The 25,724-nt window shown below is 38.6% G+C and overlaps 1 protein-coding gene across 2 annotated transcripts in view; it reads left to right on the forward strand.

Moving 5' to 3' along the window:
- The window catches only part of pdlim7 (PDZ and LIM domain 7), a 128,171-nt gene extending 104,201 nt beyond the window's left edge, over positions 1-23,970 (forward strand). For both annotated transcript variants that reach the window (XM_033029471.1, XM_033029470.1), the window contains exons 5-10: positions 2,635-2,714; positions 7,798-8,041; positions 16,652-16,832; positions 17,737-17,857; positions 22,044-22,159; positions 23,178-23,970. In XM_033029471.1, coding sequence (XP_032885362.1) covers positions 2,635-2,714; positions 7,798-8,041; positions 16,652-16,832; positions 17,737-17,857; positions 22,044-22,159; positions 23,178-23,264 — 829 coding nt within the window. In that variant the 3' untranslated portion in view covers positions 23,265-23,970. The remainder of the gene's footprint in view (positions 1-2,634; positions 2,715-7,797; positions 8,042-16,651; positions 16,833-17,736; positions 17,858-22,043; positions 22,160-23,177) is intronic.
- Positions 23,971-25,724: the final 1,754 nt, after the last annotated feature.

A 25,724-nucleotide genomic window follows, 5' to 3' on the forward strand; every position in this document is an offset into this window, starting at 1 on the left:
TGGCTCCCAACCTTTACCGTAGCAGCTAATTACCATTAAACCACATTATGTGATTGGACACAATGCCCTTGGAGACAGCAGCTGATTGGACGGGAGGAGACCTATTTGTTGATTGGACGGGAATTTTAAGGCAAGCTGGTTGGTGATTGGAAGCAACTCCCTTAGAGACAGCGATTGATTGGCCGCCAAATAATCAGGCACAAAAAAATTGACAAATAGGAAAAAATAAATTGCTGGTCGGTGTGAACTCAGTGGACTGTCTGGCTGTATCTCCAAACTAAACAGTATAACATACGGGTACATTCATTTAAAATAAAATCCAGTGATTATTTCACATGCTTTCTCACTGTGTAAATCTCAGTATCTGACCATTTTCTGTTTAACACATTTGGTCTGCCGTGAGCATTTTTCTCTCCCAAAACAGGACATATCGAGCAATACGATCAACGAACCAGAAAGCAGTTGGACGCAGTCATGCGATTAGCAAGCGATTGATAAGATTTGATGGGGCACCCTGAGCATTTTTGCACTAGTATTAGGGTTAAGCTATTGAATTTAGTCGTTTCTCATACGTTCTCATACAATCTATGAGTATTGTGTTTACACGCCTGTTATGCTGCTGCAAATAAGAGTTTCATTGTTCTGTTGTGGGTACACATGACAATTATGCATTCTTGACTCGACTCTTCACTCATACATTTGTGCAATAGAAAACAGGTAACCATTGCAGTTAGTCAGGAAGTGACTATTCGCCTCCACAGAGCAACCCTTTGTTTCGTGGCTTCATTAAATGGTGTGACTCAATATTCCTCCAACAGTTTGGTTTTTTTTGCTCAAGATCTGCAGCATCTGCAGTCGCTTGCGATTTAATACTGTGTTCCGCTGCGATCTAACTAATGGATGGCCCATGCTGAAGCACACGCAGCATTGAAATGGTAATATGACAATTAGCAAGAATATTGAACAATACAGTAACATGTAGCTCAGAGGACACTGGGGTTTAAGTTTACAAATGCCCATTTTCACAAAGCAAATCACTTTTGGCAACGATACCAGTATTTTAGAAGGCAGACTTTGAACTGACCACTTGAAAATAAATCAGTGGTTAACTGGCAATGTAAACGTGATGGTGTGCCTGCCACCAAAGCAGCAGGCACCATGGGAGGAAGGTGGGGGAGAGAGAGATGAATGTGGACGGACAGGGGGTGAAACAAAAAGATAAGGAGCTGGTTTCAGTCCAACAGCAGTACAAAACTTGAAACAGCTGGTCACAGGGCTAAGAGGCAGAAGTGTTTCAGGCTGCTGTTGGACTGAAACCAGCTCTTTATCTTTTTGTTTCACAGAATCACTTCAAGCCCGGTCTCTGCATTATAAGTGCAACATGAACAGTGATGGAAATGGGTTTTAGGAACTAGGGGTATACTAAGGTCCGTGAGGCTGAGGTTGGGAAGGGGGAGATAGATGCTATAAGCCCCCCGTAAGAAATGTTATTTCTCTGAAATTGAAGATAGGCATAAAGCTGGAGTAACTCAACAGGACAGGCAGCGCAGCAACTCTGGAGAGAAGACCCTTCTTCAGACTAAACTGAACTCTCGTTGGTGAGAGTACTTGCGATTTCCCCCCCCCCCCCCCCCCCCCCCCACAAATTCCTTTGACAGGTTGAATAGAAATGTCCCCAATCTCATTGTTTTATTAATTGAACATGTAGATGAACGTGCTCAAGTAGTGCAATCAGATGGAAACTGATTCAGATGTGATGTTTAAGAGCGTGTTCAAAGAAGGGGCATATTTTAAAGGAGTGACAGAGATACTTGCAGGGGAATGTGTGAGGAGGTTATTATTTGTCTTTACTTTTAGCTTTAACCAGGACATCTGAAGATTCAAAGTTTAATATACTAACTGTGCTGATACTGACTTCAACCAACCACGTAATGAATATCATCCATGCCGGAGGATTTATTTTTCTGATGCCATTTAAACCTCACTTGGATTTCTCTGCTGCCATTCCTCATCTGTAACCATGCCTTGTGCCATTGCCCTCAGGAGATAAGAAAATAAAATTGGCCAAAAGAGCCTCATCGAATTTGTGCCTATTATGGTAATAGGAATAATCAGTGTTGTTGCATTTTTGGTCTGTTCAACGTTACAACATTTAGCGTTACAATATTTAACCTTACCTGGCTTTGATTTTTATTCAATTTTTCAGGTTGCTTTGTTATCTGCTCCAATGCACGCCTATTCTTTCACTAATATAGTAGAAATCCCCCAGGAAATTCATAATGGTTGTACTTCATAGAATGTCACCTTTTTTCTAGGCTCACTTTAAGTAAACTCATCCATGTAGTATTGCATAAGATATTTCCATATTTATTCCTTAGACCTCAAATCTATTATAAATATGCCATTCAGTTCTACCAGTAATCCACTGTTTTACCGATGCATTATCAAGAAAAAATATATTATTGAGTGTTCTGATACTGACTAAATCTCTTCATATCAAATTAAAGTTACTGACATTGCTCAGGCAATGATTACATTTAAAATTTCAATCTGTGTGTGTAGTGCACTTGGCCAAAATACTTATTGATTATAGTATGACCTGATCAGCATTGAGATTTATTCTTGTTATTTTAGTCCTGAGGCAGGTGCTGCAGAGGAGACATTTGACCTAGCTTCTGCTTTTGAGCCCATCCCGAAGACCTTTGAAGATCCAGGTAATCCATTTGTTCTTAGATTGTCTACCCATTCGCAGATTTATATTCTTCCCAGTACTTTCAGCATTAGTTTATATTCCACCAATTTATGCAAATTTGCCTCAAACGTAGACCTCCTCATTCATTGGGGAAGAAATGAGAAATGGAGGAAACACTCAGTATCTGAGGCATCATCAGTGGACCAATATAACAAAATAATATGTTAAGCTTTTTATCAGTACCAGGCAGATTTTTAATGGTCATTTCAATTTGTATATCACCCATTACATGTTTTTCAGTATAGTCTCACAATACTTTACAGCAAATATGAGATTCTTGGACTCAGTTGGTTATACAGCACAAAATGGGTTCTTCAGCCCAACTCATCAATCAACATGCCTATCAAAGCTAATCCTTTTTTTCCTGCATTTGGCCCATATCTCTCCAGACCTTTTCTATCGTGTATCTGTCAAAATATCTTTTAAACTTTATAATTGTATCCATTGAAATTTATACAACTCACTCTGGCAGCTCCTTCCAGACACCCACCGTGTGTGTGGAAAAGATGCCCTTCAGATCCCTTTTAAGACTTCCCCCTCACATCTTATATCTATGCACTCTTGGTTTAGATTCTCAAAGCTCAGGAAAAAAATTGTGATCATCCACCTTTCGTATGCCCCTCATGACCTTGTATACTTCTATGTCACCGCTCAATAGCCTACGCTATTGGGAAAAGGTCCTGGCCTATTCCTTTTCTCCAGCGATGCTGTCTGACCAGTTTATTGTGTCTATCATCCTTGTGAATCTTTTCTGCACCCTTACTGTACCCAGGAAAACTAAATTTGCACACAACAGTTCTTGAAATACTGTCTCTTTTGTAATGAACTAATTGCGAACAGTGAGCTCTCCCGAATAGCAGTGTGACAAAGACTAAATTCTTCTTTTAAGAAATGCTAATTGAGAGATTAAAAAGTGAGGAGTAATGTGAGTTAACATTAACTATCTCACATTAATGTGAGATAACACTCAACTCCCCCTCCCATTCCGAATCCGACCTTTCTGTCCTGGCCCTCCTCCATGGCCAGAGTGAGGCCCACGGTAAATTGGAGGAGCAGCACCTCATATTTTGCTTGGGTAGTTTACGTAGGACTTTCTTTCCTGTACGGGGACCCGACCTTTCCCTGTCGGGACTCCGTTGTCGTTGGGGCCTCGCACCGTGGAGCGGCCTCCAACCGGAATCGACTTGGGGCTCCAGTCGCAGAGCCTGCAGACTCACCATTGTGGAACTGGCCGACTTCGGAGCATGGAGGGCTGTGGTGGCGCGAGGCTGCGACCCAACTTCAGAGCTTCGGAGGCTCCGGCTGCAGGCCCGTGGACGGTAACATCGGGAGCTTGCAGGTCCCTGGTGGGAGACCTCTTTTCGGAGCTCCCGCGACGGCAACTTCTCCTGCCCAAATCGTGGGGTTAAAAACGACCCGGAGCAGGGCCTTACATCGCCCGGCGCGGCTTTAAGCGACCGCGAGACTTACCATCGCCCGCCGGGGGCTTTAACATTGGGAGAAGAATGGAGAACAGGGGAGAGACAATATTTTGATTCACTGTGATGGATGTTTATGTGAATTGTGTTAATTGTGTGTCTTAGTTTTTTTCTTGTTTGTATGACTGCAGAAACGACAATAAACGTTGTTCTCATGCTGATATTTCTTAATATTATGTTTGAATCTTTTCTGAACTCTTTCCAGCTTAATGATATTTTTACTGTAGCTGGGCAACCAAAATTGCACACAAGAGTTCTTGAAACGCTGTCTCTGTTGTAACAAACTAAATGCGAACAGTAAGCTCTCATGAATAGCAGTGTGACAAAGGCTAAATTAATTTTTTAAGGAAATGCTAATTGATAGATAAAAATTGACGCGGACATTGAGTAAGAAGATAAAACCTTGTCTTCAAAAGTCAGTTACAATATGTACCTTCAACTGTGATGTACTGCAATGAAGTATCAAGTGAAATTATGTGTTTAAATAATTTGAGGTGTGACTTCAACTCAGATTCTATTGACAATTTGCTGATGACCAGTCGTATCAAGTTTTAAACGGGTACAGGGATGGGGAGAGAAAGAAGAAAAGAAAGATCAAAAATGAAAGTTGTTATCGGAGAAGAAATGAAATGTCAAAAGGGATGGTTCCCCCAACTAAAGATGTGAGGCAAGGGGAAAAATCAAAAAGAACATTGGTGTAGAGGAGTTTAAAATTGCACCAATATTATCATTATATTACCATTGTCCTAAAATAATAGGTGGGATTTTAATCTGTTATAGTTAAACTATTAGTTAAACAGTTACTATTTTTCTTAATATTATTAGTCTATGAAGAACTAAATGTGCACATCTTCAAATAGTAATACACTGTAATAATGAGACATTTCTTAATGTTTAAAGTGTAATACTTGACAAGCATAACATTAAAAAATATATATTATTCCCCCGATAACTTTTAGTTCCCCAGTTGCTGAACAATAATAACAAACTCTTCTACTCTGCACTAGGCAACCTTATCCAAGTCTGATGTAAATCACCAGTCAATAGTTTGGAATGTGATTGGAACAGTAGCATATTGCCCTTGGCAGTTCTCGAGTTTCAACTGGGCCTTTTGAATTGTGCAAGAATACCACTGAGCTCACACCTCCTGTGAAAGGAAATTAGTCTTAATTAAAATATTTCCCTTTTAATGGTTCAGCCATCGCTGTAATTGAATTCAATGATTCCCCCAGGCTGCTGACATTTTAAAACACCCTCTTGGTGTTATGCAAATGTTGGCTTTATTAGCTTCTCCGCGGATGTGTTGATAATCGAAAACACTTCAGTGGTTGGAGCCACAACTGGAACAAAGACATTTGTGGTTGTCAGAGTCGATCATCCCAGCCACAGTCCCAACCAACTTCATCAAAGACCTTCCATAGATACGGTTATTAAAGCAACATCATGGGAATGTGTACCTGATCACTGTCTTTGCTAAGCCATAAGCATCGGCAATAATAATTTATACCATGAGTGAGCTTGAGGCATCTTCCAACAGACTAAACCAGAAAGATCTATGTCTAGAAAAGGTGTTTGGGCCTATGTTTTCCTTCTCAAAGTAGAATAATCAACTGAGGCAGCATATGTGGTCAGAGTTCCTAATCATGATGTATTAAATTTTATCCCAATAAATCTTTTCTTCCATTATGTCTGCTGTGCATATTCGGTAATAGTCATAGAGTGATACAGTGTGGAAACAAGACTGTTACCATCACCTTGTGTCATTGAGTCAGAGCCTTACTGCGTGGAAACAGGCCCTTTGGCCCAACTTGCCCACACCGGCCAACATGTCCCAGCTACACTAGTTCCACCTTGGTCCATATCCATCAAAACCTCTCCTATCCATGCGGAACAATATTCAGGTCCATACGCAACTGCTCATCAAATGCAGAAGACCATGCCTGCATAAGAAAGACTGGTATTATATTTACGCACGGCTGATAGGTCGCAAGTAATATTAATGCGACAGACATTAATGCAATGACAATCTCACCCCTTTATCGATCTCCCCGTTTCCATCGCAAGAGACAGACTATCGACTGACGTCTACTACAAACCCACTAACTCCCACAGCTACCATGCTTAAGATTCCAGCATCTGCAGTCTCTTTTGTCTCCAACATTTTAAAGTAGCTTTGAAATGGTCAGCATCGGGCCTCTCCAGTGAGAATTTGCTCAGCTTCTTCCAAGCGTTTCATGACTGGATGCAAATAAGTTAAATTTAATCTCAAACTGGAAACCAGTGGAGAGACTGTGGCGCTCATCATTGATTTTTAAATCATGAATCCATATCTTAAAGTTCCTGGCATTTATGTTGGCAAATTCTGGCAGATATTGCAGAACAAAAGTTCCGCTAGGTAACTTTAGTTTCATTTCCCGAATACAATTATTTCTGATTATTTATTTATTTAAATGACAGATATTCATTTCATTGGAGCAACTCATTTAGTTTTGAGTTTACAAACATCCCGCTAATACCTGAGAGAAATCTGACAATTGGTCTGGAGAGAGTATTTAACACCTAATAACTAATTAGTATTTTGCTAACCGCTAGTTAAAGTTTATAATAAAGTGTTTAATAAACTTTATAATACATAATCTATAATCAGTAACACAATTAACAGTTAATTAACTATGATTAGGATAAGCAGGTGTACTCTTCCTGAGTACCCATGAATTCCTATTCTTCCCAAATCACTTTTCATTTAGCAACCCGACCAGAATGGAGATGAGGAGGAATTTCTTTAGCCAGAGTGTGGTGAAGCATTGCCACAGAGAGCTGCGGAGGCCAAGTCATTGGGCATTTTAAAATAGAGATTGATAGATTATTGATTGCTAGGGGTGACAGAGGTAACGAGGAGAAGCAAGAGAATGGGGTTAAGAGGGAAACATAGATCAACCATGATTGAATGGCAGAGTAGACTCAATGGGCTGAATAGCCTAATTCTGATCCTATGTCTTATTGTCTTTTACGGTGTATGGGCTTGATTCATGCATTCAAAGGACCGGATTCATTAGAACCTGAGATATTCATGTTGCTCTGAGTTGAAAGAATTGTAAATAACTAAGCATTGTTTGTATGCCTGGCAAGTCATTGCTTTTATTGAATATCTGAGGAAAATTGTGACTAACTATTTTAGAGGTTGAGATATCAAAGAGAATAAGTGTATGAAGTGTTGTACAGATTAGATATCCATCGTTTAGAGTCATACAGCACAGAAACAGACCGTTCGGCCCAACTTTCGCATGCTGACCGACCCCCATCTACACTGTCTCCATTTAGCCCATATCCCTCTAAACCTTTCCTATTAATGTACCTGTCAGATGTCTTTTACTCCATATTTGAAAAGAAAAGTATTGTAGGAGTGGACTTCAGTAAAATTAGAATCTCATAAGACAAGTTGAAATTTAAAAAAGTTACTATCAGTTACGTGGTGATCTTAATGAACTTGGTACAGACTGGCTTTCTCCTACTGTTACAAGGTGCATAAATTATAAAAATGTCTCATTATTTTCTTGCTTTCTTCAGGGTACCGTCAGCCAAGGGCTGTTCCAGTACCGTCTGCTCCGACTTGCAGACCGCCTTGGGTGGTGGACGATTCCTTTGCTGAGAAGTATGCACCAAACAAAACCACCACTATCCTGACCAAATACACTCAGCCTGCTCAGCCAACCCCTCAACAGAACCGAAACTCCATTGTCCAGGCAGCTCAACAGGCACCTGATGGGACCAATAGGACTCCTGTGTGTGCGCATTGCAACAAGGTCATCAAGTGAGTAAAGAACATAAGTTTAATTGTTCATCAGTTAAAGCAGGAAGTGATGATAATACATAGATGATAGCATCTACAGAGAAAGGAACAATTAAAATTCCAAGTAAATTTATTTCATCAAATCTAGAGGAACTTCGAAAGGAATTATGGTTAAAGTGCGAAGGGTGGGGAGAACAAAGTGGCTATCTATAATAGGATGGAGACCAAGAGGTTAAGTTATTGGAAGCAGTTTGATAAGATTACTAGATTGATATTGAAATAGGATATTGTCTAAGGAGTACAGTTTGGGCAGGCTAGGCCTGTATCACATGTCGTTTGGATGAGTAGGAGCTGAATTGATTGAAACATGTAGGACCTGACTGGTCCTGACAGGGTGGATGTGGAGAGGATGTTTCCTTGTGTGAGATAATCTAGAACTAAAAATCACTCACTGACAAAAGGGGCCACCTACTTAAGATAAATGTAGCAGATGTTCTGATGGTTGGCACGGTGCTGCAGTTACTGCCTTACAGCACTTGCAATGCCAAAGAAGTGGGTTCGATCCCAACTACGGTTGCTGTCTGTCCAGTTTGTACGTTCTCCCTGTGATCGCGTGAGTTTTCTGCGAGATCTTCGGTTTCCTCCCACATTCCAACGACATCCAGATGTGTAGGTTAATTAGTTTGGGTTTGTTTACTTGGTATAAGTGTAAATTGTCCCTAGTATGTTGTAGTGTTATTGTGCGGGGATCGCTGATTGGCGCGGACTCGGTGGGCTGAAAGACCTGTTTCTAAACTAAACTAAAAAAAACGTGCATCTTTAGAACCATCTACCACAAGGGTAATTATGCAGAATTTGGAAAGAAAATTAGGAATTAGTATTTATCCTGCTACGGGAGTAAGATCGTCCAGTCAATGGGAGGCTTGTGGCCCCTGACTGCTGGAGGTCAAAGAAGGGAAGAGATTTAAATTTTTTTCACCTTCCAACACAGTGAGGAATGTGGAGGAGTCACTGTGGTGGATGTTTATGTTAAAATGTATTTTGTGTTCTGTTGCTTTTTATTTGTATGCCTGACTTGGCAAATTAAATCCCTCGTATGTTGCAAAACATACTTGGCTAATAAAGTAATATTGTATTGCTGTTGTATTGTATCCTTGGGTAACAATGGATGAAAGATCACCAGAGATGGGTGGAAATGCACAGTTGAAATTGCAGTCAGATTGTTATGGTCTTAGTTCTGCAGGGTTGATGGACCAAGTGGCCTGTTCCTACTCCTACTGTTTGTGTTTGTGTGTTATATGTTGGCATGGCAGGAGGGATGGTTATGCTGGCTGGAAAGATTTGTCCCTAGTATGTTATAGTGTTAATGTGTGGGGATCGCTAGCCAGTTGAGGGGAACTAGGAGCTGGAGGAGTGAGGAGAGGAAAAGAAAGTGCTGCACATCTACATTAAAAGAGAACGTTGGGCAGTGGATGATTCCTATGCAGAGAAGTAAGCATCAAACAAATCGGCCACCATCTTGACTAAAAACACTCAGCCTGGCCAACAGGTCACGCTGACATAGTGAGAGAGAAAAGCAGAAATAACATAAATTGATAACTGGCCAATACTGACACAATCTGGAAAGCTTGTGATCTGAAAGTGTTGATTTCACTGTTGAGTCTAGAGGGCAAGTTAGAATGTGATGTACTGCACCTCGATCTTATGTTGGTCTCCATTGCAATGGTATAAGGAGCCAGAGACATAATTCGATTTGGATATGGGATAATGATTTGAAATTATGGTAAACTGGAAGCTCGAGTTAACGAATTAATGGAAGTGTTGTGCAAAGCAGTCCCTAAATCAGCATTTTGCTCTCACCAAAGATGCTAATTGATCTGCTGAGCATTTCAAGCATTTTCCATTTTTTGTTCAAATTTCCTGCACCTGCTGATTTAAAAAACATTATTTTTTTGCATTTTGATTAACTCTTCGTGTACTCTTAAGTATTGTTGGAGCTTATAATGTTATTGAACATTTGTGAAACCTTTTGGCAAAGGGAGAAACTGCAAACAGGTTGGGATCAAAACTGTGAAGCAGCAGCTCTACCAGCTGCACTGCTATGCTGCCAAAAATGTAAGATGATGGGGAGAAAAATGGGGTTGAACCAGCCCAATGCACAGACTCTCATTGAGAGCAGAGCGCATGTTTGCCTCATCTTTCCCAAACTTAAAATGATCGTAGGCTTTGCAAAAGCGGACCAGGAATCTTGGCCTATTTCACCCTTAATGGGGACTAGAAAATGTTGAGGTTGCTGGTAAAAACTATGAATTAAGTTGTGGTGTAAGTAGAAATAGGTGTTTACACGTCACATTATGGCTTCTTAAGGATAACTTGCATTGCTTTTAATACCAGTAAAGTTCAAACTAAAAAGGAATCCCTGGAATTACTTTTCTCTGGGGTATATGTTTGTTTACAAGTTTGCACCTGTTTTATATACTAAAAATAATTACAAAATGTATTTATAAATTAACCGTGGCTGTAATAACCAAGTCCTATTGCAGGTCAAACCTATGACTGCTGTATCAAGATGATTCTCTTTTTCAAAAATACCGTTGCTAAAATTTGCAGCTAAGTATGGAAATCTTAACTGTTTCTACAGAACACCATTCAATTTATCTTTTTATTCCTGTGGCCAGATGTTGCTTTATAACAAACTAGGTATAATTACTAAAAAAAATGATAATGATTAAAAAAAAACGACTGAAAAGCTAAGGATTGCAGTAAGGCATATGATGTTATTTTTTGCATTTTCCTGACAGTAACGGCATACATTTTATGCCAAAAAGTCACAAGGGTCTCCGTAATAGTGAAAATCAATATAACCAATCTTGATTTGAGGAAGAAGCAAGCATTTGTGTCCTTTAAAATGTCAAATATAATTTCCATCAACCATTAATGTATTGCTTGGAAATTCCATTACTTTTTTTTCAGCACAATGCACACAAAATTGACCACATTGGAAATAACAGTGAAGGAACTTTAAGTGCAACCAGCAGAAAAAGTTACCATGATATTTTACACTGGCTTAGAGAGCAGGCTGTGATCGCAGAAAGTTGAGCTTATAGGACTTGATATTACAATCCCCACTATAATTGGCACCTTCTTACTATCTTGAGTGGGGGTAGGGGTAAAAACGTCATTGGTATCAGGTTGTGGCAACATGTGCCATGCAGCCATTTTATAGCTATTGAGTGCTTAAAATAGTTACTAAGAAGCAGGTTACTGCATGCCAAGGAAATTTATTAAATTGCTCAGTTAAACATTAATCATTTTTAACTCTGAAACTTGGGTTATTCTCACATGGTGAATGAGCAGTGAGCATTGTATTTCAGTTGTATTTTTAAAACTACCATGTGACTGGCAACTGAGGAATATTTTGAATGAATGAAATAATATCTTTTAAAATGTCCCTTGAATATGCTAGTTCATGAAAAAAATTACATTGTTGATTATGGAAATGGCATTCAGAACAAAATCAAAATTATTTATCCTACTACGGTTCGAGAGTATTATGCACTCATTATGTTGAAAGTGGAAATTTAGCCCTGTAATAAAATACAGCGGTGGAACCTTTTCTCTTTATAATTTGTAACGCCATGTGCATACAAAAACAAAATCAGTTGTTGAAAATAGAAAGCAGGTCCCAATGAGGAATATTCAAAGATTTAAAAAAGATTAAAAAAAAACATATACACACATATTGCCATAAATGAAGTGAAATATAATCTCAGACCCTACAGCAACTGAATGTTTGAATCAAAAAAATTACCTGTTCTGTATTAATACTGGATGGCTTAGTCTCTTGGGCATATTCATTGACAATACCAGTTGTATGGCAACACTTTCACTTAAAAAAAAAATCAGGTTCTTGATTTCCCCCCCTAACATCCCACTCCCCTAAATTTCAAGTTGGCTTTAGAATATTTACCATCAATGATAATTGTACGTACCAACCCCTCAAACCACTGATGCAATGAGATTAGAAGCAATTATTAGAAATCAAATTGATCTTTAAAAATGTGTACATCTGCCTGGTGCCACATTTGTAGTCATAGAGTTCCACTGTTAAGTAGAACAGGATGGTTTTTTGAAAAAGTATTAGGATATTTCAAATTTAATTGAACTTTTTATGATTTAATGTTAATTTTTAATTGGATTTTTTAAAGCCGAGCACACGATTAGCGATTACAGAATTTTCTCTTTTGATATAACTTGTAGTAAGTGAAGCAAAGAAATAATAATGCCAATTAGACTTTTAAGATGATTCCTTAAATAATCTTTTGGAAACACACAGTAATCTTCTATATTACTAAAAATAAGATCTTGACCGCTTTTGACTCACTGCGATGTGATTTCCGAGAGAATGCTGCCACTTACGGCCGTCATTTTTGGCCACCTCGCTCAGAGCCCCCCTCCGCCAGACTGGACCAGAGGATTTTTCCCATCAATTAAAAATCAGAGAGATATTAATGTTTTGTTTTTTTAATCACCATTCTCTCTGCTGCCCCTGCTGGTGGGAGGGGGTAGGGACTATAAAAACCTCACTCAGTCTCTGCAAGATGGAGGAAGCGAGAGGGTCACATCTCTCTGAGCTCTGAATAACACTGAACACATGTCTACTCAACTGTGAGTGCCCTTAATATGGTTTGAAAATGAAAATATGGTTAGTTTGAAATAAAAAGGCACTGCAAATGATTGTTTGGGGGTTTTGGGTTGAAGTAAAAGGCACTGCATATGGTTGTTTGTCTAAACTTGACAACTTCCAGTTTGCACTATATTGATTTTAGATAATATGCTACCACTTACGGCTGTGTTTTTTGGCCATCTTACTCAGCCCCCTCCGCTCATCAGGTGCAGAGGATTCTTCCCATCAATGAAAAATAAAAATGTTATAAGTGTTTAAAAAATGTTGAGAATCTCTCTCCTGTCAATCACGCCATGAAGGCCACACCTTTTCCGGTGGGAGGGGGAGCGTTTATAAAAACCCGGAAGTGTGGGTGTGGCTTAGTCTCTGCATGATGGGGGAGGGAGAGGTCACGATTCTGTCTGAGCTGTGCATCAACTGAACACACTGAATGTCTACTGAACCATGAGTGTGGTGTTTTGTGTGGTGTTTTGTGTGGTTTTATGGTGGTTTCACCCTGCTTGAAATGGTATGAAACTGCATTTGAATGTGGTGGCCTTGCACCCTGCATGAAATGGTACGAAACTGCATTTGAATGTGGTGTTGTTGAACCCTGCATGAAATGGTATGAAACAGCATTTGAATTTGGTGGCCTTGCACCCTCCTTGAAATGGTATGAAACTGCACTTGAATTTTGTGGCCTTGCACCCTGCTCGAAGAGGTAAGAAACTGCACTTGAATTTGGTGGCCTTGCACCCTGCTTGAAATGGTAGGAAAATGGATTTGAATTTGGTGGCCTTGCACTGCTTGAAATGGAATTTCAAGGAATAGTCGCGAGTCAACTGCCAGCCCACCAGCCATGAGAGAGATGCCAGCACATCAGGCTTGAGGGACTGAGCTGCCACCCCAAGAATCCATTTGGCCCACAATGTCCATACTAGCCCTCTGGAGACTAGAAGTCCCTGCAGCCAACAACACCCATACCAGCGCTCCAGAAACCCCCCCCCCCCCCCCACTGGCCACCAGTATTGGAATTGGTGGAGAGGTGGAATATTGTGTCGGGGGACCCAACGGGTCCCACTTAGTCTAGTAATTTAATAGAACACAACTTTGCTTTCTGCACTTTTAATGTTGTGGCATGGATTGCAGACAATGTTACAAACATACAATGTTTGTTTTAAATAAACAAACATCTATTTTATGGAGAAAATAAAATGCGCCAATATCATAAGCAGATTTGATTTGTGATCACTTATGAAACTGCAATACAAAAATATATTAAAACCTTTAATACCAATTATAAGGCAACTAGCAGTGTGACAAAGTATTTTACAGCCACTAGACAACTGTATTAGTTTTGTTTATTGTCACTGGTACTGAGGTACAGTGAAAAGGTTTTGTTACATGCTAACCTGTCAGCGAAAAGACAATACATGATTATAATCTAGCCGTCAACAGTGTACAGCGTATTCCTAATCTCCAAAAACTAATTTGTTTATTTTCTTTAGTAGTATCAATACAGGTTTGAATTAATGGTATGTACATCTAATTTCTGAATTTATTTTAGAGGTTGAGGTTAATTTTAAAAGTCCTAACGTAAATGTGCAACTTCAAGAATGTCCCAGTGTGAAAATATACAACTGCGAGATTAAAAATGGATGATTAAAATTCTATATTAACTCTAACTCACTGAATGTGACAAAGTAGCAGGGGTGATGCTCTCGAGCCTGGGTCATCACATTCTACAAAGTGTATTGGTGTCACTTGGAATGTGTAATAGGAAAGACAGGTTTGAATTGGATGGAAACATGTTCCAGTTCCAGTTCCAGCTCTAAATACCATTGGGGAATTTGACAGCCTGTGAAACCTATTGTCAGCATGAGTACACATTCCCGTGGAGGAGAGAAAATAGCCACACCAGAATGACTGAGTAGGATCGTTAAAACACAGAAATTCAGTCAATAATCTGTATTATTTCTGCATGGATTCTTTTAAATTGTAATTTGTGAACTGATAAAGTGCTACCTCAGTGAGCAACTCGTATTGAGCAGTAGCTAGGTTGCAGACAAAAATGCAGATTTAAATTAAAGTAGCTTTAGTTACACAAACACAGATTGCATTCAGTGTTTAAATCTATATCACAAGTTTATGCAAGTTTATGAAGGACTATTTACTTTTTTCCTGTTTCTTTACATTTCCATTCATTTTTTTTTAAATTTTCATTGGTGGTAATATGCATTTTGTAGAGTTTTCAGTTCTGTGGAACAAAATATGATTTGCAGGTTGCTGCTGTGATTCATTGACTTTAAGGCAATCAAGTTCTGATCCCTTATCTCCCTATATCATCTCCTTATCTCACCTTCCTTCAAACTGGTGCTTTAAACATTCCTGCCTTATTTTAGCTTTTATAATTCTTTTATAATGATTTTATAATTCTGAACCTCTTTATGTCCCAAGTCTTTGTATAATTTTAACCATAGGAACATGTTTAATTGTTCACATATTATACTTTTGCTGGTTGCAACTGAATTAGGTTATCTTGTAGGCAGCCATTTGATTTAAAAAAAACATCTATTGATGCTCCTGATCACATCATCAGTGATGTAACCTGGGGTTGTTGGGTGTTTCGGGTCTTTCAACATCAGACACCCTCGCCCAGGTGACCCAGCCGTGGTTGATCAGACCATGACTTGTGTTCAGGCTCCTTCCCATGTACCTTCTCTCCTGATCCAGAGCCATCTCGAGGCCTTCTCCGCTGCCACTGTGGTGTTCTTAATGGCTCTTATCCCGCCACTACGTTGGTGCCCAGTGCACTCAAGGCTTTGTAGAGCGATTGCCCTGCAAAACCTCTGCAGCCAACCTCGATGGGCATACACCTTGCCTTCCAGCCCTGCTTATGGCAGTCTATGACCAGCTCTTCATACTTCGTCATCTTCCTCTCGTGGGCCTCCTCTAGCACTTTGTCGACGTCCTCGTCGAACTGATGCCAGACTGCCGTCTTGCAGGCCAAAGGCCATTTAACTCGAACCTTCTCCGGAGAACTGTTCTGAGGGACTAGTTGCGCCACTTGGAGGCTTCGGGCTCTATGGGGTGATTCCGGGCCCGGCTCCTCCTGCGTCTCACCAAGTAAAATACCTGTGCGATGTGACACTCCCTGTCCCTCCAAACACTTCATCCGGGTCTGGTGAATCTTCAGGCCTCGGCTGTTCTTGCAAACCTTACCACATGTGAAATAAAGGATTGGTTTTAGTAATGTTTGATGTGGGTGGGGTATTTGTAGATCACCATTTGAAGGGGCGAAAAGTGGTGGATGATGACATGATCTTCCAATGTTTATCGTTTTGTTTTTTGAAATTTACTTCAACACTGACATCTTGCGATTTATTGTAAGCAATGGATACAGCAGCGCAGTGGTACAGTGGCCGGAGACCTGAATCTGATCCAAGCTAAGGGTGCCGTCTGTATGGAGTTTGTACTTTTCCCTACGTCCACATGAGTTTTCTCTGGGTGTTCCGGCTTCCTCCCACACTCCAAATATGTTCAGGTTGGTAGGTTAATTGGCTTCAGTAAAATTGCAAATTGTCCCTAGTGTGTAGGATAGTGTTAGTGCATTTTAGTCAGCATAGATTCAGTGGGCCAAAGCATTGTAGCACTACAGATGCACTGTATCTCTAAAGTAAAGTTGAAAAGTTAATTCCGCCCAAGGATTAACTTCTGTAAAGACTGTAAAGAAGATAAATAAATCTGTGGCACTGAAATGTACTTGCCTAACTATTTTGGTTTTACTGCTTCGTAAATGTGTTCAGCTCATCTATTGATACTGAAAATATGCCACCCAATAGTCTGCAGAAGAAAAAGGTTTTATAAACATGAACTCTTATGTAAACAATGAGAGCTATTTTTCATCAAATACATGGTCAAAAAATAAAGATTCACACTGCCTGGTGTTTGTTCCTTTTGTTCAGAGGTCGCTATCTTGTAGCTTTGGGCCGCTCTTGGCATCCTGAAGAGTTTACTTGCAATCAGTGTAATATGACCTTGACTGAGGGAGGATTCTTTGAGGAGAAAGGCTCCGTGTTTTGTGGAAAATGCTACGAAAATATGCACGCTCCCAATTGTGCCAAATGTAAACAGAAGATCATAGGCGTGAGTAATATTATCTAATTGTTGTTTTATATGGTCTCATATTTGTATGATGTAAATTGATGCATTAATCAAAACATTTATGCATAATCTTAAAATATTCAACTAAGTACTATGTATATAGTATTTGATAATTCATAGACCTGGTTGATTATCCGTGGATCATAGTTCATTGACAGATTTAATCTTAGAGGGCCAAATGTGTACAGAAGCGTCCCTTTAATGCATACATTTGAAACTCCAATTCATAAAATGAAGTAATCAAATAGAATTTCAATGAACCTAGATTGTAAATATTCTAGAGGAAGATAGTTTATACAATTAAATATGTTCCCCTTATTTTGCAGCCGAGTCATCTGCCCTTTATTGATTAGTCTGCTTTTTAAATTACTATCAGAGTTAGATATGGCAACGTTTTAGTGGAATCGCAACCATTAGGAACCGACTGGTGAAATGCCACACCGATGTTGTTGGGGGAAATGTAAAAGGAGATTTACTTTGTACCTGGGTAATATTATATGAAATGGAAATGGTAAAAATGAGCAAATAGTTAGGCACATATATCAATGTGCTTCATGCTTTCAACATAAATAAAACATGCAGTGGAAATGTAATAATGGTATAGCATAGCATATTTCAGCTTAATTGACAAAAGTGATAGCACAATAACTTAATTCATTGCAGATGCAGTTAAATGCAGATGCAACTCCTAGATACAGTTCAAGGTACATTCCAAATAGAACTTCATGTTGTAGGTCTATGTTATTTAACCCAGTCATGTCTAAATAAACCTATTTGGGGAAGCATTTGATATCAGCACAGGTGATTAACCAAAGAGAATAAAATGTTCAGATGTCAGTTTTGTTTTCCCTTCTTTGCAAAATTAACCTTTACTTCCCGTTTCTAGGAAATTATGCATGCCTTGAAGGAAACATGGCATATTAAGTGCTTCACCTGTGCTGCATGTAAAACCCCAATCCGCAATAAAGCATTTTACATGGAGGAAGGTCAACCCTACTGTGAGAAGGGTAAACTGATTTTTGAACATTTTGAAGTAACCATGTGTGAATAGTTATTTTTGCTGTTATTCCAACCAGATAATTTTTTTAATAAAATATCAAATGCATATATGAATTTTAAAACATGTATTCCAGGTTTCAAATGAACATGTTATTGATCCAAATGCCTTTTAATTAATGCAATATTACCATTATTTAAATAGTACGCTGGAACAAAACATTAAGCCAATTGAGGAGCCATTTATGTTTAGGCTAGCTGCTGTTGGCATATTATATTATTTTGTCTAGATATATCTTGCAGTATTATTTTGGACACTTGGGGGCGGTCATTAGATGCACATAGTTTCATAAATATGTGGGCACAGAGGACAGGGAGTGGTAGACCAGGCACAGGCAGGGGGAGCATACAGTTCTCAACAGACCGGGGAGAACAGCCAACTACAACTTGCATGCAGAATAAGGTAAACCTGGTACATTCATCTCTTTGTTTGTACAACTACTTCAATAAACAACCAATTAAACTGTAAATAACAAATGGAAGATCTGGTATATTTGGTCTGTATAAGATCACTCCTACTTACCGGTGTATTAATGGTAATAGAAAGGAGGACACTGGAAGGGTTGGAAATTTGCCATTGCACCAATATAGCATCAATAATTTTCATTATTTCCGCAGTGCCTTCAGAAAATATTCAGACCCCTTCACTTTTTCCACATTTTGTTACATTACAGCCTTATTTTAAAATGGATTAAATTCTTTTTTTTTTTATCATCAATCTACACGCAATGCCCCAGAATGAAGAAGTGAAAAGAGGTGTTTAGAAATGTTTGCAAAGTAATTAAAAATAAATAACTGAAATATCACATTTACATATGTATTCAGACCCTTTCTTATCACTCTCAAAATTAAGCTGAGGTTCATCCTGTTTCCATTGATTATCCTTGAGATGTTTCTACAACTTGAGTGGAGTCCACCAGTGGTAAATTAAATTGATTGGACATGGTTTGGAAAGGCACACGCGTGTCTATATAAGGTCCCACAGTTGACAGTGCATGTCAGAGCAAAAAACAAGCCATGAACATGAAGGAATTGTCCGTAGACCTCCGAGACAGGATTGTGTCGAGACACAGATCTGGGGAAGGGTATAAAACAATTTCTGCAGCATTGCAGGTCCCAAAAAGCACAGTGGCATTCGTCATTCTTCAATGGAAGATCTTTGGAACCACCAGGACGCTTCATAGAGCTGGCCGCTCGGCCAAACTGAGCAATCGGGGGAGGAGGGCCTTGGTCAGGAAGGTGACCAAGAACCCGATGGTTACGCTGACAGAGCTCCAGAGTTTCTCTGTGGAGATGGGAGAAACTTCCAGAAGGACAACTATATCTGCAGCTCTCCACCAATCATGCATTTATAGTAGTGGCCAGACACAAGCCACTCCTCAGTAAAAGGCAGATAACAGCCCGCTTTTGCCAAAAGGCATCTAAAGGACTCTCAGACCATGAAAAATAATATTCTGTCTGATGAAACCAAGATTGAACTCTTTGGCCTGAATGCCGAACAACACGTCTGGAGGAAACCAGGCACTGCTCATCACCTGGCCAATACCATACTTACGGTGGTGGCAACATCATGCTGTGGGGATGTTTTTCAGCAGTAGGAACTGGGAGACTAGTCAGGATCGAGTCTGGAAAAAGTGAAAGGGTCTGAATACTTTCTGAATGCACTGTATGTGTAATGAATCTAATATATTCAGCTACCTTTTGGACATGGAATCTGAAAATGGGAAATGTTATCTGTTTTGTAAATATGAAGAACACTTTCATTAGACAGTAGCTGCAACAGTACTCTCACCTAAATAATAGCAGCATGTCTACCTGGTCCGAACACAACTGGAATGAGGTGTAAAATAATAATTGTGTAAATAACAAAACATCTTTAACGAGGAGTTCATAATATTAATATTACCTAATGCAATAATTTGGGTTAGAAGATTATTAATGTATCTTTAATATTAGTGCAAATGACAGGATTTCATAATACAAGGGAGTTTATGTATCTGAGACCTTCTTTCAAAAATCTGCAGGAAATATTCTGCAGGTCAGGCAGTATCGGTGTGACCTGAAACACTCCCTCTGTGGATGCTACCTGGTCCGTTGACTATACATCCCATTTTTTTTAAATTTCAGATTTTTACAATATCCATGTTTCTCATTCATTAACAGTGTTTGATTGTCACATTTACTTTCTAAATATTGGCATTCTGACACTCATCAAATGACAGCTTTGACTTGAATTAAACATTTATAAAATGTTTGCAAAAAGATACATAAAAGTCAACATTAAATGCTAAACAGGCTGTGAATTTTTAATAGTGAGAACATTAGAAAGTATTTTGAAAATGATCAGTATCAATACAAGCAATCCCCTTTCCTTTCACTGTGACCCTGCAATTATGTTTGATTTTCATATTCATTCTGTTCCCTATTGAAAGGCATGACTCCATTTACACTTGCTTTAAGTAAAACATATTTTTTGAAAGTTACTTATTTTTGGTTGTATTAAATCTGTGTCTTCTAATTGTCAAAGATATGCACAGGTTTCTGTTTCTGCATTATCGAACTGTAACCTTTATGGTATATTGCCTTTTCTTGTTCCTCCTAACCAAGTGTACAGGTGGCAAACATCCTGGCTTACAGAAATCTGACTTTGCACAAATGTTCTCATATATTTTTTAAGATATTTTTCAGCTGGCAATAAGAGCTTCATTGATGACTGGACGGGAGTGTATATTATATTAGTTTAATTCTTGGCAGTGTTAAGGAGTTTATTCAGTGGAATGTAAGAAGTATAGAGAGTGTATGTAGAATGATATGATGTGGGTTACCATAGGAAGTGGGTGTTTCTAACGGAGAGAAATCAGGCTAATGGTGGGTCTCTAGAGCAGAACCCTCATGCTTGTAGTATCTTCTTGTAAATTTCATCATCTAGAAAGCGTACAAGACATAACATTCAAGTAGGTGAGCCGATTACTAACGGAATCAATGGATATGGGGAAAAAACAGGAATGGGGTACTGATTTTGGATGATCAGCCATGGTCATATTGAATGGGGGGTGCTGGCTTGAAGGGCCAAATGGCCTACTCCTGCACCTATTTTCTATGTTTCTATTAGAAGAACTGTGAGGGTGAAGATTAACCAGGGTTCTGATGAGAAATGCAAGATGAAGTTGGTGACACACTGTTAAATCTACTTTTGCCATCTTTAATAGGATTATCATATTAATCTACTGGGTTGGGGAAGAAGGAAAAATATTATGCCAATTACTATAAATCTAACTTCCAGTTGTTTTATGCAATATTTTATTTTATTAAAACACCTCTGTCTTGAATGTGGTCAGCATTTTGTCCATGGATCCATCAGTGGGAACCTCAGTACTGCCCAAGCCTACCTTGCACCAAGAAATCACTCCTTGTTGAGATTGAGTAAGCAAGTCCGAGGGCTTGTGGAAAGGGTTGGGAATTGGCAAGATAGTGAGAGGCAGAGTTGGGATAAAACTCAGCAGGCAAGGATCATGTTTGTTGGAGCATAAATTGATGGGATGATGTACTGGAGATGACTTAGTAGGAATGGAAGGTGATAGCCAGGGAGATTGAGACAAGCTGACTAATCTCTAAATTGTGATGTTGATGTTGTGTGAGTGCCACAAGCTAATGGAAGAGTGCATGTGTTCCTAACAGATGGGAGCATAAGAGAGAACCAGACAAGTAAACTGCCCACAGGAGCCATGTAATAGGGACCATCAGACCCCTTTCATAACACTGACATTTCTCCATCATTGATGCTTCGTGTGGGGTATGCACATGTCAAGTGAATCTGTGCAAGTCCAGTCCAGTCACATACTGTCATTAACTACGGATATCATGGTTCTTCTATGCATTCATTATAAACATGGCTATATGACCCAATTTTCATTCACTTTTGCTTTTTCTATTGATTCTTCTTAAAGGCTCTGGCATCATTCCCAATTGTGAAACATCTTCTCCAAACCCTTGCCAGATTGAGCACCATAATCCATCTGAAAGACTATCTGCAATGAATTAAAATTTATAATTATATGTCTAAATCAGAAGCAACTGTAGTATTTAACCATAAATATACTATACATGCACTTCTATATATTTATGCACTTTTAATAGATTATGAGAAAATGTTTGGTACCAAATGCCATGGTTGTGACTTCAAGATTGATGCTGGTGACAGGTTTCTTGAAGCTCTAGGGTACAGCTGGCATGACACCTGTTTCGTATGTGCGGTGAGTATGTTCCTCGTTCTATTCTCTATCTAGTGACCTCTTTCAATATTAAAGTTCAGTCTGAAGAAGGGTCTCTTCCCGAAATGTCACCTATTCCTTCTCTCCATAGATGCTGCCTCACCTGCTGAGTTTCTCCAGCATGTTTTGTCTACCTTCTTTCAATATTAATGTAATATATTATTGACTTTATTTCTTTAAAAGGCTTTTTTCCCCCCCAAAAGCCATCTTGGAAGGCTTTCAAGCAACCTCCTTCATTCGCCCTACTGGTGCAGTTGCCAAATAAGTATAAACCTGTTTGTTTTATTTATGACAAGACTATAATTGGTTTTGAAAATGGCCAGCACATCCCTGAATTAGAAATGAAAAATGGTAATGAATATTCGTAATGCATTGTGAATAAAATGATAAAGAATTTTAGTTTGGGCACTGCTCCTTTTCACGATCAGAAAACATAAGAAGTTCAATAATTTAATAACCCAATATGTGTATTCCAGCCAAATTGTAGTATAGTTCCAAATGTTCCGTTTAGTTTATTGTCATGTGTATCAAGGTACAGTGAAAAGCTTCTGTTGCGTGTTATGCAGTCAACAGAAAGACAATACATAATTAAAATCGAGCCTCTTACAGTGTATAGATACATGATAAGGGAATAGTATTTAGTGCCAGGTAAAGCCAACAAAGTCCGATCAACGATATCATAGTTAAAGTAAGAAATGTTGCTGTAGGAATAGTAATTTAAGAGTGTGGTGTGATTGTAATATGAGTTTGTAGATCTGCTTCTGTGGCTAGCACGCAAATAGTCGCCTGGGTCGGGCGCCATCTTGGAAGCAGCAAATGCATAATATTGATATTGATCCAGTTGGAAAATCTATTAAATTCTTATTTTATCAATATGTAATGTTCTAAGACAAGTATAAAATAAAATTCTGGGCAGCTTTCAGAAAGACAAACCATTGTATCCAATAAATTCAAACAGGATCTGATACCAATTTGACTGATTTTTTTTTTAACCTTCAAGGTATGCCACATAAACTTGGAAGGCAAGACATTTTATTCCAAGAAAGAGAAGCCTTTATGCAAGAGTCATGCTTTTTCAGCTGTCTAATTCTACGCTGATGATGGTCACCAGAGAGCACGATAGAAACCTGGCTCAGACAAGCAGAATCCTCATTAGGGAGCTTGGATGAAGTCGCAACGAACTGAAGTCGCAAAGGAATTTTGGCTTTCTGGTACAATAAAAATATATGCAACACTTCAGAGAGGCAATTAATCAACACGCAAACTGTTACACAACTGTTTCTCAAAGGGCCAATTATCTTGCTTCTCTTTTTGCTGGGCATGTAATCTCCTATAAATTTTAATTTGCCTTTTTGTTCCAAAGGGAAACAAGCTTAATGGTAGCTCGCTTGGAATCCATTCAGCAAAAGGAACTCTCCAGGCATTCCATCTTTATCACTCTTTTGCACACAATGTATATTGTTTATTACCTGTTCTTTGAGAATGTTCTAACCATGCAGTATCACTTTTTATATGGATTATATTGCTACTTGTAAAACAAAATCAATGTCAGTATTTACCCACATACTTTAGAACTTTGATTGTTGCAAATTAGTTTGGTTGTGTGCTATAGCTAGTATTTAGGATTTAAAAAAACCTATTTAAAGTGTCCTTAATAAGGAGTAACCCAAATAGCTTATAAGATACTAATTTACACTCACTCCTTATGTATGTGCAGTAATTGCACTTTCAATATCCTGTGCCCTGCAGGAAATGGGGATTCCAGAAAAAAAAGCTTAGATTCACTGAAACTACGTTTGAAATGGAAGTGTATTGTTTGAATTCCTGTAGCATCTCTCCATTATTTACATTTATTAGTATGTTATGTTTCTTTTCACCATTCTATTGGATTAGTCACTGTAGGAGTAAATGGTATGTTTTGTACACATTGTTTAGCTTCCATTTCTCCCAAGTGGTCTAGCACCTGTTGAGTGCAGTGACATTATTACTGAGTAACTTCCACATGGGTTTCTGTGATCAGCACCTTTACTGCTTGTTTTCTTCCTGGATAATGTTTCAATGTGATATTGATTGTATGTTCAGAAGTGATAGGAGCAGAATTACTGTAGGTCATTCGGTCCATCAAAGCTACTCCGCCATTCAATCATGGCTGATCTATCTTTCCCTCTTAACCCCATTTTCTTGCCTCTCTCATAACTCCCGACACCTGCACTAATCAAGAATCTATCTATCTCTGCCTTAAAAATATCCATTGCCGACCTCCACAGCCTTTGGTGGCAATGAGTTCCTCAGATTCACCACCCTCTGACTAAAATAAATTCCTCCTCATTTCCTATTGAAAGGAACATCCGTTAATTCTGAGGCTATGACCTCTGGTCCTAGACTCTCCATCTAGTGGAAACATGTTGTTTTCGGCTTTGGAAATTCATTTGATTGATTTCAGTTGAATGGACTTTAGATTTGCAATCCATTCATGCTATTAGGTGTTGCTTTTAGTGCAACTGTACTTTATCAAGTTAATTAGATTGATTAGCAGTTCACTGCCATTTAAAGCTGTATACATACATAAAGAGCTAAAATGATGTAAATGGACTGTTGACAAATGGGGACGGGTTGTGTCGGCACGTTTCCGGTGTTTAACTGCATTTCTTTTATTCCCATTTGGCTGGGATGTTATTGAGTAGCCAAATGTGTTTGTACCTACTTGGAAACAATTACTTGTTATCTGGATTTAATTAAAAAGTTCCTGTTTCATTATATAGGCTTTCTCTTACATTGAGTATCGGTGGCAAAGTTCAAAAGATTAAATTAAAAAGTAATGTTTAAGTAGCAAGTTTACGGAACTTTGTACAAAGGCAGTGGTAGACTTATAAGTGTCATATTGCCATTGGGACTTGCAACTAATTATGTGCAGGGAACTGTTTGCCAAAGACTAGTTAATATTAGTGTCTTGTCTTGGAACAAATTAGAGCAAAATTAAACAAAGCTGCCAGCATTGATTTGACAAACTTCTTGATATCTGATGGTATTATACAATTGCTTTTAGCATTAAAATTGGACCCAAGTGCAAAGTGCTGTGATAACGAACCATGTGGCCACAAATAATGCTTTGTTTTTGTAAGTTAATTTCAAGCTTAGAATTTATTTATTGTATTTGCCACAAGTATGGTTCCTGTATTTACAAGGTGTTGGTGTAAAGTGCTTGCTTTATTATCTTTAAGTTTCATTACTTGGTTATCCTTTTAACTGACAGGTATAAACTAATTTACATATTACATCATATTTCATTTTTTTTTGTACATTGCCAGGAAAGGAGCAGTATCATTTGAACTTAAAGCAAGCTACCATTGTTTTCTGTTTTGAAATTGTATACCTGTTTCTCTGACATTTGCTTAAAATTAAAACAATAGAGATCTTGTGAAATTGTGTTCTGTCTTTTTGTTTTCCTTCATCTTTTACAATTTCCTTTCTTAATCTTTGGGAAATATGTTGCAGCTAAGTGTTGGAGTAATTTTTTTAATGTGATTAACATGTAGGTCTTAAATGG

Source organism: Amblyraja radiata, chromosome 11 (assembly GCF_010909765.2).
Source record: "Amblyraja radiata isolate CabotCenter1 chromosome 11, sAmbRad1.1.pri, whole genome shotgun sequence".
Taxonomy (NCBI): domain Eukaryota; kingdom Metazoa; phylum Chordata; class Chondrichthyes; order Rajiformes; family Rajidae; genus Amblyraja; species Amblyraja radiata.